This window comes from Schistocerca gregaria, chromosome X (genome assembly GCF_023897955.1).
Source record: "Schistocerca gregaria isolate iqSchGreg1 chromosome X, iqSchGreg1.2, whole genome shotgun sequence".
In the NCBI taxonomy this organism is placed as follows: Eukaryota; Metazoa; Arthropoda; class Insecta; order Orthoptera; family Acrididae; genus Schistocerca; species Schistocerca gregaria.
In genome coordinates this window covers 455,835,660-455,859,642 of record NC_064931.1, presented here as the reverse complement: position 1 = coordinate 455,859,642, position 23,983 = coordinate 455,835,660, and the positions used below count along the sequence as shown (strand labels likewise).

At 40.1% G+C, this 23,983-nt stretch overlaps 1 protein-coding gene across 5 annotated transcripts in view; it reads left to right on the top strand.

Moving 5' to 3' along the window:
* LOC126299299 (filaggrin-2-like) overlaps positions 1–23,983 on the top strand; it is a 492,536-nt gene that overhangs the window by 405,611 nt on the left and 62,942 nt on the right. For 3 of the 5 annotated variants that reach the window (XM_049991095.1, XM_049991094.1, XM_049991096.1), the window contains 4 exons: positions 5,160–5,201; positions 9,728–10,000; positions 11,324–11,413; positions 20,379–20,420. In XM_049991095.1, coding sequence (XP_049847052.1) covers positions 5,160–5,201; positions 9,728–10,000; positions 11,324–11,413; positions 20,379–20,420 — 447 coding nt within the window. The remainder of the gene's footprint in view (positions 1–5,159; positions 5,202–9,727; positions 10,001–11,323; positions 11,414–20,378; positions 20,421–23,983) is intronic. The other 2 variants (XM_049991097.1, XM_049991098.1) reach the window with 2 other exon arrangements.

Below are 23,983 nucleotides of genomic sequence, written 5' to 3'. Positions count from 1 at the left end.
CGTAGGATCCTACGCAGTGCCGTAGGGGACCGCACCGCCACTTCCCAGCAAATTAGGGACACTGTTGCTCTTGGGGTATCGGTGAGGACCATTCGCAACAGTCTCCATGAAGCTGGGCTACGGTCCCGCACACCGTTAGGCCGTCTTCCGCTCACGCCCCAACATTGTGCAGCCTGCCTCCAGTGGTGTCGCGACAGGCGTGAATGGAGGGACGAATGGAGACGTGTCGTCTTCAGCGATGAGAGTCGCTTCTGCCTTGGTGCCAATGATGGTCGTATGCGTGTTTGGCGCCGTGCAGGTGAGCTCCACAATCAGGACTGCATACGACCGAAGCACACAGGGCCAACACCCGGCATCATGGTGTGGGGAGCGATCTCCTACACTGGCCGTACACCTCTGGTGATCGTCGAGGGGACACTGAATAGTGCCCGGTACATCCAAATCGTCATCGAACCCATCGTTCTACCATTCCTAGACCGGCAAGGGAACTTGCTGTTCCAACAGGACAATGCACATCCACATGTATCCCGTGCCACCCAACGTGCTCTAGAAGGTATAAGTCAACTACCCTGGCCAGCAAGATCTCCGGATCTGTCCCCCATTGAGCATGTTTGGGACTGGATGAAGCGTCGTCTCACGCGGTCTCCACGTCCAGCACGAACGCTGGTCCAACTGAGGCGCCAGGTGGAAATGGCATGGCAAGCCGTTCCACAGGACTACATCCAGCATCTCTACGATCGTCTCCATGGGAGAATAGCAGCCTGCATTGCTGCGAAAGGTGGATATACACTGTACTAGTGCCGACATTGTGCATGCTCTGTTGCCTGTGTCTATGTGCCTGTGCTTATGTCAGTGTGATCATGTGATGTATCTGACCCCAGGAATGTGTCAATAAAGTTTCCCCTTCCTGGGACAATGAATTCACGGTGTTCTTATTTCAATTTCCAGGAGTGTATTTTATCGAGGTCACTCCTAATACTGAGTCCAAGATACAATAATAGGAGTGATCTGGATAAAATAGGAGATTTGTGAAGGTCTTTCAGGGCCATGATCTGCCCTGCGTAAACACTGCTATAAAGCATTTTAACACTGAGCTGAACAGGATGCTCCAGACCCAGGCAAAATCTCAAATAACTGTTGTCCCAGTTACTGCTACTGGTAGGTGGGGATAAGACTAGACATGGCCTGCACCTGAATAGGAAGGGGCAAAATAATTTAGCTTCTCTATTAGAAGAAACTGTAAGGGGGGCCACAGTCACACGAGAGGTGATCCCAGTGGTTAATGGGTCCAGGCAGACTGAATTTTTAGGTTAAAACCTAAGTCCAGACAGACAACAATCAAGATAAATAGAATAAAAGAATCTTCATATATATTAAATAGCAGCAAAGCTAAGGGCAGTATCAACTTACTTCATCAAAATATCAGGGAAATAAAAATTAAAGTAGATGAGCTATTAGTATGTTTATATGATCTCAAAAATAAAAGTGAGATTGATATAATCCATCTGTCTGAACACCATGTAACTGTGGGGGTGGATAGCGTCAGTATAAATTGTTATAATTTAGCATCTTACACCTGTAGATCTAAGATGGATAAAGGTCGAGTTACCATTTTCATAAAACAAGGGTATAAATACAAAACTGTAGAAGTAAGCAAATTTTGTGTTGATAAGTACTTTGGGGTTTTTGCATGTGAACTTCAGCTAGATAATGTAGTACTGATATTAGCAACAGTTTACAGGTCCCCATTAGGAGACTGGGAGCTATTCATAAAAAAGTTCGACTCCCTATTATGTTGTCTGTCAGATAAAAAGAAGTTATTAATCTGTGGTGATTTCAGTGTGAACTTTCTAAGTAATGTATCAGACGACTTCCTGTTTTACCCACAGCGGAACAATGAGGTGAACGCTGCGAAATTGCATTTGTTATTGTGAGACGGCCCACCACTTTGTTTGATGTGTGGGTTGCTAATGGATATACGACATGATCAGATCTGTTTTGCAAATCCGGTGGTTTCGATCGCAACAGGTTCATTTCAGAAGTGTGAAGACCGTTGACTGTATCCTATTTGGGGATCTCCGTGACTTGACGCAATACCGCATGTGGCTCGTGCTGTCTGAACCTATCGTGGGGTGTAACTGATGGTGTTCGAATGTTGCACCGGCAAGCACATTCTCCAGATCTCTCACCAATTAAAATCATTGGGTAATAGGTTGCTGAGATAATGGTAGGCCACAACTTACTCACAACTGCGACTGATGAAGTGTGGCGCAAGGTTGAAGCATAATGAAATTAAATATCCTCATCCAAACTCAGCCCGACTCTATTCTTAGCCAGTTAAGAGCCGCTTGCTCTGGCAGAGGTAGTGATCCGTTTATTAAACTAAATCACCTGCACAATTTAATCTTGTGCTCTTCCTTCAGTACTATATATACATATCAAATAAAATTGTTTAATGTGCAACCCTTCCTGGTGACACAATTTTAACGGTCAACAGTGTAGAAAGCTTCAAAATTTCACTAAATTCGAACGTTAAAGCCCAAATCAGATCGTACGAAAATATACCAAGTATTAGGGCAGTTTATGGAGTAAATTTCATTGCCTTATTATCTAATGGAATAAAAACACATACTTTGCAATAACATATACAGTCATGTCCTATCACATACCATACGGGCTCGGCGACGCAGCACAGTGATTTAGATACTGGCCTCACATTCATTTGTAGCGGTATTCAAGTCGCCATGTTGCATGCAGATTTAAGTCTTCCACCATTTCTCAAAATCGCTTCAGCTAAATACCGACACAGTTTCGTTGAATGAACCACCATGCCGCTTTCATTCACCTGTAAACTTTGGAAATTTGTGACAAGGTCTTACGGGATGAAATTGCTGAGGTCATCGGTCCCTAAGGTTACGCACCACTAACTCTAACTTTACCTAACTTACGCCAAGGACAACACACACACCCATGCCCGAGGGAGGACTCGAACCTCCGACGGGAGGAGCGACGTGGACCGTAACAAGGCGCCTCAGACCACGTGGCTACCCACACGGGGCCATTCACCTGTCTTGGCTAGTCCCCCCTTTTGTTTCGTCTGCAATAGCATCGTCAATACTTGAGTGTTAAACTTGACAGTTCCTTCCTCCCACGTCTGTGTGCATCCCTAAAAAGGTACACATGTCACTGCGGGATGTCATCCTCATAGACAGCAGCTGTCACAGTTCTCCTAGAAAACACTTAGTCTCGTATGTGCTCTAACACTCTGCCCTCAACGAGGACATTAACATCGTAATTTCGATCCTTTTCCATAAAATAGTCATGTGTTGTAACGTGCCCATGGTGTGCACCAGATCAATAAACGGTGACGACTATCCTCCAAGCAGTATTGGTCTATGGGGGACATTTACCTTCGCTTCCACCTGACCTGTGGTAATAGTGGAAGGCACGATGACTGCTGTAGACTACGTGAAAGTTACTGCAAAACATCCGTGTCTCTTCATGCTTGATGTTTTGCCCGGGCGACATAGGTATCTTCCAGTAGGAAGGCCGGAATCGTGCTACAGTGGTTCTAGGTGCACGATATTCGGCCCACTATGATGTCTTAGCCACCTAATTCACTTGATCTAAACCGGAAGAAACGCTTCTGAAACGCTATCTGGCGCCAGCTCACCATCACCGACCAGTAGTTTATGGGAATTGCATGAAATGTGCATAGACATGTGGTATCACATACCTTCCAAGAACTTCTCGAATCCATTCCACGCAGAACCACTGCTTGTATTGCGTTCCAGATGTGAACGAAGAAGCTATCTGAGTGGTGGTCATAATGGTTTGACTTATCAGTGATGGAACGCTGTGAAATCCTGCGTCTCTACCTTGTAATAATGTGTGCTAAACGCAAGCAACACTAAATTAGAAATATCATACTAAAGAACTTTGCTCGTACAGACTGTTGCAGGCGCCGTAAGCAGACTCTTATTGGTATGCCACAGATGTCACACGTTTCTTCCGTCTTTTGTCGCTACACTTTAGTCTGCTCATTGTTGCCATGAAGAACTTTTTTAATCGCTTCTCGAAGATTTCTTAACTTAAACACTTTTAAGACCAGCTGGTTGCAAACTACGAGAGCTATTCGGAAAGTAAAGTTTTTGCGGTTGCGAGATAGAAACCACAATGAAAATCAAAAATGTTCTATCTGCAACAGTTAGCTACACTTTCCATCTACTTCTCCACATGGTCTCCATTCCGAATGAAACATTTGTCGTGGCATTGTAGCATATTCCCAATAACTTTGCAATAGAATGCAGCTGGCTGTAGTTTGTGCCAATTCTCTAGAGTGATCTGCAGCCTGCTGTCGGTGCTAAAATGTTGTCTTTATGGTCAGCGGTTCAAGTGAGCACAGATGAAAATCAGAGGCAGCCAAGTCCTGCCAGTATGGTGGGTGATCGAACACTTCCCATCTAAAACTCTGTAGAAGCATCCTCATTGCCCCTGCGGTGTGCGGCACAGAATTGTCATGAAAAAGGAGATGCATGATAGTTACGTTTTGTGGGCTGCATGGAATCAGGCGACATTCTCACAGACACTCATACAGACATCAAAAAAACTTTTGCATCACCTCAGTTCCGAGAATTCCAACCTGTACAAAAAATTGGAATAGAGGTCAACATAAACATCATTTCCGCTCTTTTTATTTCTCATGAAAACCACACATTGCATGTTGTACCACCATACAGCGAGACCTTCACAGATGGTGGACAGATTGCTGTACACACTGGTACCTCTAATACACAGTAATACGTCCTCCCGCATTGATGTACGCCTGTATTCGCTGTGTTATACTGTCCATGAGTTCATCAAGGCACTGTGGGTCCAGATTGTGCCACTCCTCAACGACGATTCGGCGTAGATCCCTCAGATTGTTTGGTGGGTCACGTCATTCATTAACAGTCCTTTTTAATCTGGACCAGACATGTTAATAGGGTTCATGACTGGAAAAAATGTTGGCCACTCTAGTCGAACGATGTCTTTATCCTGAAGTGCTACGTAATGTAACATCTTGTTCGCTCTCTTTAAGATTTGTATAGACTTGTTCACTCTCTTTAAGATTTCTGTAGACGCAGCTTTGACTTCAAACTATTATTTTTCATTTTCAGAGTCATCGGAATCTTCTGATGATGACGTTGTTACACTCAATGGTAAGTACCATTTAGCTCCGTGCGCTATTAGTTCAGCATATGTCCTACCGTAAGAAAATCATTTATTCAATGAGGAAAAAAAATACATACAGAAATAGTACACAGTGGAATGCCCAGGTGCAACAGTAAGACGATTCTCAAAACGAAATAGAAAGAGTGTAAGTTTGTCGTTTGATAGTCATGTTGTACATACTATGAATCTGTAGGCCAAAAATTAACGAGGTGGAATGTTAGGTGCAATTGTTATGTAGTTGTCAGAACCACATAGAAATAAGCCGTCACTTCAACTGAATAAATTACTATCTCAGTAAATAAAGTTCATGAGATTGCCTCAAACCGTACACCAAGAACGTTGCCTTTATTGCAATAGATGTGCCCTTGTTCTTTTTACGTGCAAATATTTCTCTGGCTGAGAGGGCTGTAACGTTAGGCGACCATAGAGGGGTTACTCAGGTACACTATCTATTTGTTTACATCTTATTTCGCGATTAAATCCTTCAACCTTTATGGATAACACAGCATCAACTGATACTAAGTAGGGGCCAGACTACTCCTAGGGAAAAACGCGGCCTTTACATTTCTATTGTTGGTAGCAGTGCATTACATAGGCCATTCCCACGTACTGTCCTCACAATGTCACTTCATTTTAGTCAATAAAACCTTATCTCCAACGGATTTGGGCGATGTGTCTTAGATTTATTTACAAAACGCTACTGTTAGGTGAAATACCCCATACCTCAGAAGCTGGATTCAATAATTTACAAAGAGTCTTGTAAAATTACTATGTCTGAGACTAGGACGTCCACTTACACATGTGGGTTGTAAGTTCTCTATACTTGCTTAAGCAGTAGTCAGAGTCAACGGCATCCTGATTGAAATATGTTAGTTCCGTGAAATAGTAATAGTGTTTACTCAAGACGTGATACAGTGTTCTATATGAATTGTTTCGTATCTTTGGCAACGTACTTAGTTTTACAGAGTCTGTGTTAGATTGTAAATTTGTTTTATACAACTATTTGTTTCGCCCGAAATACTTATAAAATACTATCTTGTGTCATCTGTATCATGTAATTAAACAATTTTCAAAATTTTGGTATTGTCGAAGATGACTTTTGAATGTTTTTCACCAAGGAACCCATTAGATAGTGAGAAATGGGGTAACTGCAGCACATAGAGGTATTTTACCACATTTCTCTTTGATAGCTACCTCTCCATCTACTGATGCCGTGTTACTCATGCAGTAAGAGGGATTTAATAGCGAAGAAAGATGTAAACACACGGCTAGTATGCCAGAGTAACTGTTCTGAGGTCTGTTTACTGTGCTTCAGATGCAATCTGTATTTACAAACATATCATCTTAAACTGGTTTGATTACAACCTGTCATCGTGGAAAGTAAGTTACTCATCTGCTGATAGGCAGTTGAACAGTTGAAGTAGAAAAGTTTTAAGTGCCAAATCTAACATTTGTCAGGAGAATGAAAGAAACAACGCATCTCTGTATATAACTAACTTGTATCCAGAAAGGAAGGTATTCTTCTGCTGCCGCAGAATTACATTGTTCATCATAGCACCACTGACTGGTTCCAAGAGGCAATAAGAAAGGTTTTACAAGTTGAAGCTTGCAAAGAAGAAAACAGCAACTAGTCAGTGTTAATAATGCTGTTTTTTAGTAGGCCGTTACTGTTTTCGAACTGACAGGTTGTTCACACATATATTACGTAGGTTGTTGAAAGTTTTTTCAACTAATGCAAACAATGATAAATGTAATATAAATGTGAACAGCTGTCGGAAAACGAACCTGTCAGCTCGAAACCGTAAATGAAGCTATTTACATAGATGAACAGTATTATCAACAGTGGCTGGTTGCTACTTTCTTCTTTGTGAGAATCGGCTTGGCATTTGGTACTAAGACACAACGTTTTATTTGGAATAAGAAAAGCACTGAAATACAGCATTAATTTTTATGCTTGTGGAACACCAGAGGGAAGCACAGCTTGGCACAAAGACCATGCACCATCTTACCAATGCATGTTTAAATTACTTTGTTCATGGTTTGGCACCTGGATCCAGTGTAAGGATAAGCAACAGAGTACTGAGAACACAGGAGCCAGGAAACACGTTTTGCAGAAAATGTGGCAGTGAGAACATTTTTCATCACCCTTAATTAATTTTGCAAAATGAAAACTTTCATTCCAACACAAATAAAAAAACTTCCATGCCGTTTCCATTCATGGGTAATGAAGCTGGTTTCTGAAATGGTATTTTTAGAGAATAGGTTATACACATTTTGCTGTTGGAGTATTTTCACTTACTTAATCAAAATATTTAAACATTTATTATTAACCAAATTGTTTGACTTTGTTTTATTTAATGTTTGAAATCATTATTTTATTTTTCAAATTCGTTCTTTATTTTTGTTTTTTAGTTTACCTTTTCACATATGTGATATGGTATTTTGTTAATTGAAAATAGTAAGTATTTAATTGTTATCATACAAAAACATTAAAATATAGGTAATGTGTATGGGAATGCTCAAAACATATCTTTTTTTTACACCACGCACATAAATTGAATGACATTTCTTCACATGTTGGACAACTCAATATAAAACTAAATTCAGCAGGGTTTTCAAACTGTTGCCGCAGATCTTCTAACTGTCCTAAATTGTATGAGACACATTTCAGTACATTAGAAAACCTGAGCAAAGAGACTATTATGTACTAGTGTCTGCAGCTTGATTACCATATTTCATGGACTATAAGATGCTGTGGACTATAAGACACACCTTAATTTTTAAACAGTTTGTTTTTAGAAAAACAACATTTTAGCCACTTTTGCTATTAGATAGCAAAGGCAGATGAAGAAAGATTCTTAGTTTATAAAACTGTGGCCTTTAAAATCGTCATCTTTTAGTTTTGGCTGTTTTGCCTTCAGTCCTCTTTTTCCAGTTCTTCTTTACTAGCCCAAAAATTGCAAATCATTTTCTCTGTGGGTGGAGGACCAAAATACCAATCAGCTGCTACGTTTCCATGTTATTCCATGTATGCTATTACTTTCAAATTATAGTCCACATCATATTAATACCTTTTATTTTTTTCCTTTAAGAAACTAGCTACTAAAAAATATTGAAATATTGCTCATAACACAAATCACTTTAAAGTTCACTGCCACCGCAGACTGCAACAACACATCACAAGTTTGGCTGTGTCCTGTGTTTGTGATGGTGGGGTGGGGGACAGACAGTGTTAGTAAGCTTGTGAAACCTCGTAACTCACATTAGTTGCAGTGGTGCACTGCTGCAGACAGTTGAATCCATTGCTGTCAAATAGAGATAAGTTTCTAATGGCATTGAATATATATCAATTTTTAATACTGGAGGGAATTTTAAATCAAACACTGGACGTCTTTATATTAATTTTGAGCATAAGTTGCAAGTGCACATAGACATCATCATCATTCAGCAGAACTCGATTTGAAAATTCTTCAAATATTGTAAGCTGTATGTGGTGGTGCCTGTTCTGTTGAGCCTTTTGGGATGACCGGATGAAAAAGTTATTATTCCTAAGGTACAGTGCACAAAATGGTTCTTTTGCACTGACCACCCCAAGAATCTAACAAATAATACTGATTTTTCTCTTGCTCTGGTAAAGAAAACTTACGTCAAATGTATTTTGACATGGTTAGGCATTAATCTATCAGATCTTGATGCTGTTACAAGAACATTTCCAGCTTCAAAAGGAGATTCTTAAATCATCAATCTACAGTCTGCATTAGTTTCTCTTAAAACTGTGAAAATGGGGCCAGCAATCTGCCACCAGCAGAGACTGTGAGCTGAGTAACTGGGAGCCTGGAAGTTACTTGCACGACATATATATCCCACCACATGACTAGCCTGTTTGGAGAGCCTCTTGCTGGTTTGTCAGTATATCTCACATCTCTTCCCCCCCCCCCCCCCCCCTCCCCTCTCACCCGCGCACACACACACACACACACACACACACACACACACACACACACACACACACACACACACACACACACACACACACACACACACATATTCGTTCTTAAAACATTCTAAACACATTCGGTGAGTCAGGCAGCCTTCGTATTCCTTTTGCCAGTTTCCTGTTGAGAATAATGGAATTATAACACAGTTTGTATATCGGCACAGTTTACTTCCTGTAGGTATCAAAAACAGCATGCAATGATTGTCCCCCATTGAACATCAGATAGGGTAAAATTAAGTACAGTATTAATTATGCTCGGTGATTTGATGACTTCAAACCTGACAACATGTTAAAAGTTAATTTTAAGCAGTATGGCACTATTCAGAATCTTTTGAGATACACCATGGATTTCAAGTGCCACACTGTGATGTTTCCTGATCATTTCCATAGATCTTCTTATGACTAGTAAGGAATTATAGCTTTACACAAGTGATTAATAATTTCTTGTTAACAGTCTGAAGGTGCCCTAGCTACTTTTGATCTGAATTACTGTTCCTTTTTTCTTTTCCCCTCCAGTGTCATCTGATGATGAGAGAAATGAAAATAATGGAGAGCAAGCAGGCCTTAATGCTGAAGAAATAGTAATAAATGACGATGATGAAGATGCCGAAGAGCAACAGAACATAATTTATGATGATGTAGGTGTCAACCAGCCGGAGAACATTTTTCATGATCATGTGGATGTGAATCAGCAACAGTATTATGTTGATGCTAACCAAGGCATAAACCAGGAAGAGTACTTTGTTTATCAAGATATAAACGAAGACCAAATGCATCCAAACTTGCATGGTAAGTGCTTGGAATATCATCACTAACTGTTATTTAATGACTGTGTTGTCACAAACTGTTTTTAGGGTGTAATTCTTCCCATTATGTTGATTCATTGTTTTGGGGGAGGGGACCAAATAGCGAGGTCTTCAGTCCCATCCAATTATGTAATTCTTCCTATTATGATATGAGAAATGGAGTAGACTGACATTATTTATCATTTGTTGATAAACTCCTACACTGCCACTTCAAAGCAGCTTCATTTCAAACTTAATGATTGTCTTGGAAGTCTGTTATCCAGTTTTATTCCCAGGTCATAGCCACTGCAGTCTGCCCCTTTCATGTTATGTCTTAGCAGGCTCCTTGTGTTAAAATATGTGTATCCTCTGTTTACATCATTTACTGCATGTGTTTTAAAATTAGTTCCACAATTTAGGAAATTTATAGTGATAGTAATATGAGAAATATCTTTCCTTTTAATTGAATGTTTGTTCTCTGTAATATGTTTGGTTACAGAGCATCTTCATACATTGATTCTTAAGCAAGTTTCTGAGCAAGTGGTTTAGTGATGTAGTTTTAATTGGGAGGAGCTGAGTTCAAATCTGAATCTGGCATGCAGCATACTTTCTCATGTTTTCTCTACATCACTTACATGTGTGCATATAACAACACCTGACGGGATGCACAACCATCTAGAAAATTATTATTTTACTGCACCAAAATGTTGTTGAGTGAAGTAAGCCACACAACCCATTTGTTTGATGAGAAGATTACCTTTGTAGACTGCTCGACTTTTCAGCTTTGAGCAGAACATTACTATTTGCATGTGGAGGATCAGACTGACAGTTAGAGAAAGAAATAGCAAATGACTGTGTTAGTGGCAGGAGTAGAGGGACAGAGAGTGAGGGATGGAGTGTGTGGACAGAGAGAGGGGGTAGGAGATGAACAGAAAGGTGGGAGGAGGAGATCAACAGAGAGAGGGGAAGGAGATGGGCTAATAGAAGTAAATAAACACATACCCAAGCAACACCAGATACTCAGCTAGTATTTCAACAAATGATACTTCTACCTACAAATATGTTTCATTGAATGCATCCTTAAAAATATTATTCAAGTTACTGCTACAAATGCACCACACCCACTTCCCATTTGCCTATCCTTTTGGGATACATATAAATTTACCCTGAAATAAATAGATGAATTCTCAAGAACTTGAAAGTGAGATTTTATTTTAATCAACCTTGCCATAACATCTGTAAAAATGAGGTGCATCGCAAGTCACACGTAAATATGTTTCCAGGTGGCTTGGATATGATTTTAATAGAAAATAACTATATTTTTCAGAGCAAGATCAGGAAATGGTAGAAGACAATGGAGAAATACCACTTAATGACGAGGAAATGTTTGGAGAGCCAGATGAGGAATCACATGATGGTAAGTACTATCAAACACTACTGCCGACAAAGTTTCCTTCTTTGTCTCGTGCATCTTAATTGTGAGAAAGTAACTGTATCATAGAAAGCAACTTACAGTTAACCAGCATTGTCACGACATTAATTTACAATCTAAATGTATATTAAAACTCTTCAGTCACATTTTAGACATGGCTGAATTAACAAACCATAAGATAAGTACCAAAATTTTAAGTAACAAATGATTATCTGGAATGATACATGATTGATAAAACTTGTGCGCAGTTGTATTAAATTTTATTTTACTATGACAGGAGAGCACAATCAGGTTTTAGGACAACAGTCAGATCCTCTGACGCACCTGAAAAATTATAACAAAATGTGATGACTGAGTATTGCTGAACTGTAAGAAAACCTGTTATAGTAAAATTCTAAAGAGAATAGAATAATATGTACAACATATTAATATGAGTAAAATAAAATGGGTAATATAGTTATTCTCTGGTACATGGCATGCAAGCTGAAAATTTGTAGACTTTGGTAATGTATATGACCATCAAATGTAGTTGTACTTTTTTGGATGCTTGTGATAATAAAACTGTGTTCCTAAAATCTAGTTGTGCTCCTTTTTAACAGAAAATAAAATTAAATACAACTGCATGTGGATGTTATCAATCACGAATGACCCATACAACAGTTGTGGATGACCTACCAAGAGAAAAAAAGTGTATAAAATTGTAGTTCTTAATGCAAATATATCTCATTGCAATAGCCCTAACAATGTAAACATTGTACAACTAAATTCACTTTGATATAATGTGACATTAAACTGACTATCATTTTCACCAGCAGAAGAAAAAGTTTCCAGCAAACCTAATTTTAACAACTTCATTTACAGAGCCACTTATTTGTAGTCTTTTTCCACACTTATTTATGATTTGATACTTCTTGTTGATGAAAAAGTCATTACTGCTTTTGTACGTGCTGACTGTTCAGGAACAGATATTTTTAAAAGTTTGAAGAAGACTTGTGAAGTGCTCAGTGAATGAATGAATGAATGAATGAATGAATGAAGTTGACTTTCCTTGTTGAAAGCCCCCAGCAAATGCACAGAAATGTAGTAAAATTACTTCCTACATAGTTTTACCACATTTATTGAACTGTACTGTAAAATTTTCTACTGCTTGAAACTTTCACATGGGTTATCATTGTAACCAGACATTCTCCCAAGGATTAACATTACTGTATTACATGGCCACCTACCCATTTAAGTGTTCTATGAAATTTGAGACGCAACTCAATTTCTTCAACCTTTACAGCAGTGATTCCTAAGTAAAACGAATGTTACATCATAATACATAAGAATAAATAAGGTGCATAACACAATAAAACATAACAAGACAAAACGAATGACACATCAAGAAGGAATTACCTGAATGAGACAGAAGTCAGTAAATGCGATGTACATGTACAGACAAACAAATGATTAGAACTTCAGAAAAATGGATGGATTATTCAAGAGAAAGAACTTCACAAATTGAGCAAGCCAGTAACGTACTGGTCCACCTCTGTACCTTATGCAAACAGTTAATTGACTTGGTGTTGATTGATAGAGTTGTAGGATGTCCTCCTAGGTTATATCATGCCAAATTCTGCCCACTTGGCGTGTCGAGTTGTTAAAATCCCGAGATGCTTGGAGGGCTCTGCCCATAATTTTCCAAATGTCCTCAATTGAGGAGAGATCTGGTGATGTTGCTGGCCAAGGTATGGTTTGGTGAGCACGAAAATAAACTTTAGAAACTCTCAACGTGTATGATCAGACATTATCATGCTACAATCTAAGCCCAGGATGGCTTACCATGAATGGCAACAAAACAGGCCATGGAATATCACTAACTTAACTTGATGCCATCCATTGCACCCTTACAACACAGCAGTACATCAGTGATATTCTACGCCATATTTCGTTGCCCTTCACCATAAGCCATCCTGGGCTTAAATTTCAACATGATAATACCCACGCACACACTGAAAGAGTTTCTACTGCTTCTATTCATGCTTGCCAAACCTTACCTTGGCCAGAAAGGTCACCACATCTCTCTCCAGTTCAGAATATTTGGGGCATGATGGACAGGGCTCTCCAACCAGCTAGAGATTTTGACATTGTAACATCCCATTTGGGCAGGATTCAGCACTATATCCCTAAGGATAATACCCAAAAACTTTGTCAATCAATGTCAAGCTGAATAACTGCTTGTGTAAAGCCTGTAGGTGAACCAACACTGTATTAACTTGCAGAATTTATGGAGCTCTTTCTCGTGAATAAATCATGTAATTTTTCTGAAATCTCAATTTTTTTGTTTGTCTCTACATGTACTTCACACCTAATGATTTATGTACAATTCAGATAACTCCTTCATGGTTGATTTCCTTATATTTTTTCTTCTTTTTTTATCTTATAAGTGTATTTACATGTACAATACAAGACATTAATATTAAAAATATCATATTAAAAATCAGTATATCTTTTACAATGGAAGTAATTCATATTTATGCTTGCTCTAATGGGACATCCAGTTACAAAATAAATCTACAACCATGTACACTCATTTAAGCTAAAAAATTGCTAAGTTAATAGAATTTTACAACAGCTAAATGTTAAATTTTCCCTTTAACTTTAGTTTTTCAAGAGAGACACCTTTGATGCATGTAGGAAGAGCACTGAAAACTTTTAAGCCTGAATAATGCACTCCTTTTTGTACAACAGCTAAGTTTGTCTGGTTACTATGTAACACCTGTTTTCACCTCATATTCTAACAATGATACACAGTATTAGATTTGAAAACAAAGTGAAATACACAAGAGGGAAGGTACACAGAGATGTTCATCGTAAAATGCTACAGTTTCCAGAACATGTTTCCGAAAGAGTATTTTGTGTGATGACGTTTCACAGTGCATATGTGTGTGGTATGCACAAGAAACTGTCGGTATTTCTCTATCTCAGTCTTTAGTTCTCATAACATATGTAGAGATACTCCACTGTTGGCTTAGGCTAGTACTAATTACCACTGACACTTTTCTTTCTTCATTTACTGTGATTCTTGGTATTTTCTGTGTATAATACTAGTCAAGGCTGTGTTTGAAAGGAATAGGCCATTTACCTGTACTAAATTTCATTCTTTCATTTTGCTCACTGTCAACAACAGTAGAGTAACAAATGAAGCCATTTCTGCCAGCAGCACTGCAGAGTTACAGTTCAAGCACATTATCAACAAGTCATGAAGTAAAGTCACCAATGTGATTGAACGCTGATAGCTTTCGCAACTAGGTAGCTGAACCAGCAATTGGCTTGCAAAGCCAACAATGCTATGTGATTTATTTACATGGAGGTTTCCACTGATTACTTTCTAGTCTGCAGCTACTTGGCACACACTGCAATTGGACTGTGAAAACAATGTAGAGGAATTGGTGAAACACAACACTGACAGATTGGTCAGATTAAATTATGATCTCAATACCCATTCAATAAAAGGAAAGTTTGCAGTTTTCCTTTGTCTTTGTTAAATTTCTTATTTAGGAGCTTTGTATTCACACTCGTCTACAGATTAATTATGCTATGCAGAAATTTTTGAGCCTCATATTCACATCAGTTTTGATCATGACTATGTAAGTTTCTAAAGTAGTATGTACCATCTGCCCATTATTGAACTTATTTAAATGTCACAACCTTGTTTTCTTAGTCCTTGTTTTTGATTTCATTGAGAGAAACCTGATTACTCTGTTAGCAATGATTGAAAACCTATTGTTGTATATTCTCTGTTTAAACATTGAACATTATGTGATTCTTGAGTTTCTCCTGGCGTATTTGATAATCAAAATATCCACGGGTGTACTGCCGGTCTACAGTGTCCAACGGGCACAATATTTCGGCGATCAAACATGTCGCCATCATCAGGTGAACTGACGGACTGAGCTCCTGTGAACGTGCCGGCACGGAGATCCGTACGCTATGGCTGCTCAGGGGGAGTTCTGTGGATATTTTGATTATGAATATTATGTTTAAAGATGCAAGGGTAAATCAGATGTAACTTGTTTGATTTCACTAATGTTCATGTCTGGGAGTTTTCTTTCCTCACTTGCCGGTATTACTGGAGTATAATAAATGATAAAAGGACTAAGTTTAGTTTCGTGCGCTATTAGTTCAGCATATGTCCTAGTGTAAGAAAAACATTTATTCTATGAGGAAAAAAAATACATGCAGAGTTGTACACAGTGGAATGCCCAGGTGCAACAGTAAGACGATTCTCAAAACGAAATAGAAAGAGTCCGTAAGTTCGGCGTTTGATAGTCATGTTGTACACACTATGAATCTGCAGGCCAAAAATTAACGAGGTGGAATGTTAGGTGCAACTGTTATGTAGTTGTCAGAACGAAATAGAAATAAGTCGTGACTTCGACTGAATAAATTACTATCTCGGTAAATAAAGTTCATGAGATTGACTCAAACCGTACACCAAGGACATTGCTTTTATTGACGGACAATCAAAGTAGGCAGTACATATGACCTTGTTCTTTTTATGTGCAAGTATTCCACTGGCCGAGAGGGCTGTAACGTTATGCGATCTTAGAGGAGTTACTCAGGTACACTAGCTATGTGTTTACATCTTTCTTCGCGATTAAATCCTTCCACCTTTATGGATGACACAGAATCAGTTGATACTAAGTAGGAGCCAGACTACTCCTAGGGAAAAACGCGGCCTTCACATTTCTCTTGTTGGTAGCGGTGCATTACATAGGCCAGTTCCACGTATTGTCCTCACAATGTTGCTTCAATTTAGGCAATAAAAGCTTACCTCCAATGGATTTAGGCGATGTGTCTTAGACTTATTTACAAAAGACAATGGTAAGATGAAATATCCCAGCCCTCAGAAGCTGCATTCATTAATTTACAAAGAGTCTTGTAAATTTACTATGCCTGAGACTAGGACGTGCACTTACACATGTGGATTGTAAGTTCCCTATACATGCTTAAGCAATCAGTCAGCGGCATCCTGATCTAAATTGACTGATTCATGAACTAGTAATAGAGTTTACCCAAGACGTGATAGTGTTCTATGTGATTTGCTTTATCTTAGGCAACGTACTATGTTTTACAGAGTCTGTGTTAGACTGTAAATTTGTTTAATACAATGTTTTATCTGCAACACTTTGCTACACTCTCCATCTACTTCTTCACATAGTCTCCATTCCGACTGAGACATTTGTCGTGGCACTTCTCATCAAAAACTCTGTAGAAGCATCCTCATTGCCCCTGCGGTGTGCGGCACAGAATTGTCATGAAAAAGGAGATGCATGATAGTTACGTTTTGTGGGCTGCATGGAATCAGGCGACATTCTCACAGACACTCATACAGACATAAAAAAAAAATTTGCATCACCTCAGTTCCGATAGTTCCAACCTGTACAAAAAATTGGAATAGAGGTCAACATAAACATCATTTCTGCTGTATTTATTTCTCATGAAAACCACACATTGAATGTTGTACCACCATACAGCGAGACCTTCACAGATGGTGGATCAGATTGCTGTACACACTGGTACCTCTAATACACAGTAATACGTCCTCCCGCATTGATGTACGCCTGTATTCGCTGTGGTATACTGTCCACAAGTTCATCAAGGCACTGTGGGTCCAGATTGTACCACTCCTCAATGATGATTCGGCGTAGATCCCTCAGATTGTTTGGTGGGTCACGTCATTCATTAACAGTCCTTTTCAATCTGGACCAGGCATGTTTGATAGGGTTCATGCCTGGAGAAAATGTTGGCCACTCTAGTTGAACGATGTCTTTATACTGAAGGAAGTCATTCACAAGATGCGGATGATTGAGGACGAGTTGTCACCCATTGCAACAAATGCCTCGCCAATATGCTGCCGATATGATTACACTATAGGTCAAAGGGTGACTTTCAACTATCTTACAGCCGCTACGTCGCCTTCCATGACCACCAGCGGCGTACATCGGCCCCACATAATGCCACCCCAAAACATCAGGGAACCTCCACCTTGCTGCACTCGCTGGACAGTTTGTCTAAGGCATTCAGCCTGACCAACTTGCCTCCAAACACGTCTCCGACGATTGTCTGGTTGAAGGCATATGCGACACTCATCGGTGAGCAGAACATGATACCAATCCTGAGCTGTTCATTCGGCATGTTGTTGGGCTCCTCTATACCGTGCTGCATGGTGTTGTGGTAGCAAAGATGGACCTCGCCGTGGACGTCAGGAGTGAAATGGCACTTCATGCAGCCTATTGCGCACTGTTTGAGTCATAACACGACCTCCTCTGGCTGCACGAGAAGCATTATTCTACATGGTGGCGTTTCTGTCAGGGTTCCTCTGAGTCATAATTCGTAGATAGCGGTCATCTACTGCAGTAGCAGCCCTTGGGCGATCTGAGTGAGGCATTTCATCTGTATCCGCACAACATCGCTTTGGTTCACTTCGAGACGCCTGGACACTTCCCTTGTTGAGAGCCCTTCCTGGCACAGTGAGACCATCCGGACGTGATCGAACCGTGGTATTGTCCGTCTAGACATGGTTGAACTACAGACAACACGAGCCGTGTACCACCACCTTGGTGGAATAACTGGAACCGATCGGCTGTCGGACCCCCTCCGTCTAATAGGTGCTGCTCATGCATGGTTATAGCTTTCGTCAGTTTTAGTTAAATCTCTGAACAGTCAATTGGACTGCGTCTTTGATACAATATCCACAGTCAACGTCTGTCTTCAGGAGTTCTGGGAACCAGCGTGAGGTAAAACTTGTTCTGATGTCCGTACTTGTTTGGATACCTGATTATCTAGGCATTATTACATGCACAATGTATGCTTGGAACTGCAACGAGTGAAATGACGTGATCGATGGGCGTACTAGAGACGTAGTCCACCACATCCATGCAAACTTTCATTAGAGTTTCACTTTAGTTTCCATTTTGCAATCGATTGCCCCTTTCTTGGCGAATAGCCCTTAATCCAAATAAATACAGATTCATTTACATACACTTTCCTCTTATTACGACTATACAACACAAGTGCAGAGGGCGACATATATGCGTATTTACCAAAGTCTTTATTAGCAAATTCAGCCATATGTTAAGTACGATAGGCAATTATATCTCTGTCGACAAAACTTTCTAGTCCTGGTACAGATGGAGTACCAGACCCACCTCGTACAATAGCTACTGTAAGCCAACCATTACCATGACCGAAAGTGTCGTTAATATCAACGCTAAAATTAACTCTACATCCAACAAATACACAAGGTCCATCCACAAGAGCAGTAGCGGCAACAGATTTAATTGGTATGCGGTTCTTCTTATCACCAGATGTTGTAGCGAACTCGATGTTCTCGATCGTTTTATACACTGTAGACTATACAACACAAGTGCAGAGGGCGACATATATGCGGATTTACCAAAGTCTTTATTAGCAAGTTCAGCCATATGATAAGTACGATAGGCAATTATATCTCTGTCGACAAAACTTTCTAGTCCTGGTACAGATCGCTCGCTTATATAGGCAGCGATGACGTCATGACCTTGGACGGGACTTAGGATCTGCGCGGGACTTAGCCGCTGAGCAGTTGTGCGCTTACAGCGTACGCGTGTTAAAGTAGATCTAGGCACACGCGTACGCGCGGCGGCCTCGTTGGCGCGCCGCCAACATTGCGCAACATTACGCAACCACAGCAACCAATGTTTTCGAATCATAGGCGGCCGCTGCCGCGGCCGCATTCCAAAAATAAACTTCCCCCGAAACCACAACTGCCGGCTACGCTACAGATCAATTGGTCTTGTAGATCAATTTATTTATGAAAATTTTCATAAATATACAGTATACGTATAGTCGTAATAAGAGGAAAGTGTCTGTAAATTAATCTGTATTTATTTGGATTAAGGGTAAAGGTGTATGTGAGTATGTTAAGTTTGTTGGTGACTGTACTTTGTATTTTCATAAATAAATTGATCTACAAGACCAATTGATCTGTAGCGTAGCCGGCGGTTGTGGTTTCGGGGGAAGTTTTTTTTTTGGAATGCGTTGATATTAACGACACTTTCGGTCATGGTAATGGTTGGCTTACAGTAGCTATTGTACGAGGTGGGTCTGGTACTCCATCTGTACCAGGACTAGAAAGTTTTGTCGACAGAGATATAATTGCCTATCGTACTTATCATATGGCTGAACTTGCTAATAAAGACTTTGGTAAATCCGCATATATGTCGCCCTCTGCACTTGTGTTGTATAGTCGTAATAAGAGGAAAGTGTCTGTAAATGAATCTGTATTTATTTGGATTAAGGGTAATCCCCAAAAAAAAGACAGGAAGCGCCAACGTGATGCGATTATACCAATAATCGTCACTAAAGGAAACCGTTTTATCAAGGAGACTAGGGGATTGTGTATTAGTAAACAGTATACTATTATTTGTAAGATGAGCTGATCAAAGCAGTGGTCAAAGGTTAAATCTATCATCAGTCACAATGTTTGTAACAGGTATACTCTTTCAGAATCTGAGCTCCTTTATTTCCTTCACAAACTGCTCCACAACATGCCGACATTTGAATTAATTACGGCCCTGGCACAAGGCAACTATTGATGCTGGAATTTAATATAAAGAAACTAACTGAAAATGTGCAGTTTCCCATTGTTCATCGCTGTCGATTTTAGCAGAAAACAGGAAAGTTGTTTACTAATGGCTTATTGGCTTGTTGAAGTTTTCAACAGTAATTTTGTGTAGTCTCAATTTTATTTAAGCAGAAAAATGATGAAAAAGTTTTGTTATGTTCCATTTCTTTCACCTTTTTCTAAGTGCTGCGTAATGTATCATCTTGTTCACTGTCTTTAAGATTTCTATAGACTTGTTCACTCTCTTTAAGATTTCTGTAGACGCAGCTTTGACTTCAAACTATTATTTTTCATTTTCAGAGTCATCGGAATCTTCTGATGATGACGTTGTTACACTCAATGGTAAGTACCATTTAGCTCTGTGCGCTATTAGTTCAGCATATGTCCTACCGTAAGAAAATCATTTATTCAATGAGGAAAAAAAATACATACAGAAATAGTACACAGTGGAATGCCCAGGTGCAACAGTAAGACGATTCTCAAAACGAAATAGAAAGAGTGTAAGTTTGTCGTTTGGTAGTCATGTTGTACATACTATGAATCTGTAGGCCAAAATTTAACGAGGTGGAATGTTAGGTGCAATTGTTATGTAGTTGTCAGAACCACATAGAAATAAGCCGTCACTTCGACTGAATAAATTACTATCTCAGTAAATAAAGTTCATGAGATTGCCTCAAACCGTACACCAAGGACGTTGCCTTTATTGCAATAGATGTGCCCTTGTTCTTTTTACGTGCAAATATTCCCCTGGCCGAGAGGGCTGTAATGTTAGGCGACCATAGAGGAGTTACTCAGGTACACTAGCTATGTGTTTACATCTTACTTCGCGATTAAATCCTTCCACCTTTATGGATAACACAGCATCAATTGATACTAAGTGGGGGCCAGACTACTCCTAGGGAAAAACACGGCATTCACATTTCTCTTGTAGGTAGTGGTGCATTACATAGGCCATTTCCACATTTTGTCCTCACAATGTTGCTTCATTTTAGGCAATAAAAGCTTATCTCCAACGGATTTAGGCGATGTGTCTTACATTTATTTACAAAAAACAACGGTTAGATGAAATAACCCAGCCCTCAGAAGCTGCATTCATTAATTTACAAAGAGTCTCATAAATTTATTATGTCTGAGACTAAGACGTGCACTTACACATGTGGATTGTAAGTTCTCTATACTTGCTTAAGCAATCAGTCTACGGCATCCTGATCGAAATTGGCTGATTCATGAACTAGTAATAGAGTTTACCCAAGACGTGATAGTGTTCTATGTGATTTGCTTTATCTTAGGCAACATACTATGTTTTACAGAGTCTGTGTTAAACTGTAAATTTGTTTAATACAATGTTTTATCTGCAACACTTAGCTACACTCTCCATCTACTTCTCCACATAGTTTCCATTCCGACTGAGACATTTGTCGTGGCATTGTAGCATCTTTCCAATAACTTTGCAATAGAATGCAGCTGGCTGTAGTTTGCGCAAATTTTCTAGAGTGATCCGCAGCCTGCTGTCTGTGCTATAATGTTGTCTTCATGGTCATTGGTTCATGTGAGCAGAGATGAAAATCAGAGGGAGCCAAGTCCTGCCAGTATGGTGGGTGATCGAACACTTCCCATCTAAAACTCTGTAGAAGCGTCCTCATTGCCCCTGCGGTGTGCGGCACAGAATTGTCAGGAAAAAGAAGATGCATGATAGTTACGTTTTGTGGGCTGCATGGAATCAGGTGAAATTCTCACAGGCACTCATAAACATATCAAAAAGAGTTTTGCATCACCTCGGTTCCGAGAGTTCCAACCTGTACAAAAACATTTCCGCTCTTTTTATTTCTCATGAAAACCACACATTGCATGTTGTACCACCATACAGCGAGACCTTCACAGATGGTGGATGAGATTGCTGTACACACTGGTACCTCTAATACACAGTAATACGCCCTCCCACATTGATGCATGCCTGTATTCGCTGTGGTATACTGTCCACAAGTTCGTCAAGGCACTGTGGGTCCAGATTGCGCCACTCCTCAATGATGATTCGGCGTAGATCCCTCAGATTGTTTGGTGGGTCACGTCATTCTTTAACAGTCCTTTTCAATCTGGACCAGGCATGTTTGATAGGGTTCATGCCTGGAGAAAATGTTGGCCACTCTAGTCGAACGATGTCTTTATACTGAAGGAAGTCATTCACAAGATGCGGATGATTGAGGACGAGTTGTCACCCATTGCAACAAATGCCTCGCCAATATGCTGCCGATATGGTTACACTATAGGTCAAATGATGACTTTCAAGTATCTTACAGCCGCTACGGCGCCTTCCATGACCACCAGCGGCGTACATCGGCCCCACATAATGTTACCCCAAAACATCAGGTAACCTCCACCTTGCTGCACTCGCTGGACAGTTTGTCTAAGGCGTTCAGCCTGACCAACTTGCCTCCAAACACGTCTCCGACGATTGTCTGGTTGAAGGCATATGCAACACTCATCAGTGAGCAGAACGTGATACCAATCCTGAGCTGTTCATTCGGCATGTTGTTGGGCTCCTCTACACCGTGCTGCATGGTGTTGTGGTAGCAAAGATGGACCTCGCGTGGACGTCAGGAGTGAAATGGCACTTCATGCAGCCTATTGCGCACTGTTTGAGTCGCAACACGACCTCCTCTGGCTGCACGAAAAGCATTATTCTACGTGGTGGCGTTTCTGTCAGGGTTCCTCTGAGTCATAATTCGTAGATAGCGGTCATCCACTGCAGTAGCAGCCCTTGGGCGGTCTGAGCGAGGCATTTCATCTGTATCCGAACAACATCGCTTTGGTTCACTTCGAGACGCCTGGACACTTGTCTTGTCGAGAGCCCTTCCTGGCACAGCGTGACAATCCGGACGTGATCGAACCGTGGTATTGTCCGTCTAGACATGGTTGAACTACAGACAACACGAGCCGTGTACCACCACCTTGGTGGAATAACTGGAACCGATCGGCTGTCGGACCCCCTCCGTCTAATAGGTGCTGCTCATGCATGGTTATAGCTTTCGTCGGCTTTAGTTAAATCTCTGAACAGTCAATTGGACTGCATCTTTGATACAATATCCACAATCAACGTCTATCTTCAGGAGTTCTGGGAACCGGCGTGAGGTAAAACTTGTTCTGATGTCCGTACTTGTTTGGATACCTGATTTTCTAGGCGTTATTACGTGCACAATGTACGCTTAAAACTGCAAAGAGCGATGTGACGCGATCGATGGGTATACTAGAGACATTGTCCACCACATCTATGCAAACTTTCATCAGAGTTTCACTTTAGTTTCCATTTTGCAATCGATTGGACCTTTCTTGGCGAATAGCCCTCATATATCCTTTCTAGATCCCAAAAAAAAGACAGGAAGCGGCAACGTGATGCGATTACAGCGATAATCGTCACTAAAGGAAACCGTTTTATTAAGGAGACTAGGGGATTGTGTATTGGTAAACAGTATACTATTATTTGCAAGACGAGTTGATCAGAGCTGTGGTCAAAGGTTAAATCTATCGTCAGTCACAATGTTTGTAACAGGTATACTCTTCCAGAATCTGAGCTCCTTTATTTCCTTCGCAAACTGCTCCACAACTTATCAACGTTTGAATTAATTATGGCCCTGGCATAAGGCAACTGTTGATGCTGGAATTTAATATAAAGAAACTAACTGAAAATGTGCGGTTTCCCATTCTTCATCGCTGTCAATTTTAACAGAAAACAGGAAAGTTGTTTACTAATGGCTTATCGGCTCGTAGATGTTTTCAACAGTAATTTTGTGTAGTCTCAATTTTATTTCAGCAGAAAAATGATGAAAAAGTTTTGTTATGGTCCATTTCTTTCACCTTTTTCTAAGTGCTGCGTAATATAACAACTTGTTTGCTCTCTTTAAGATTTC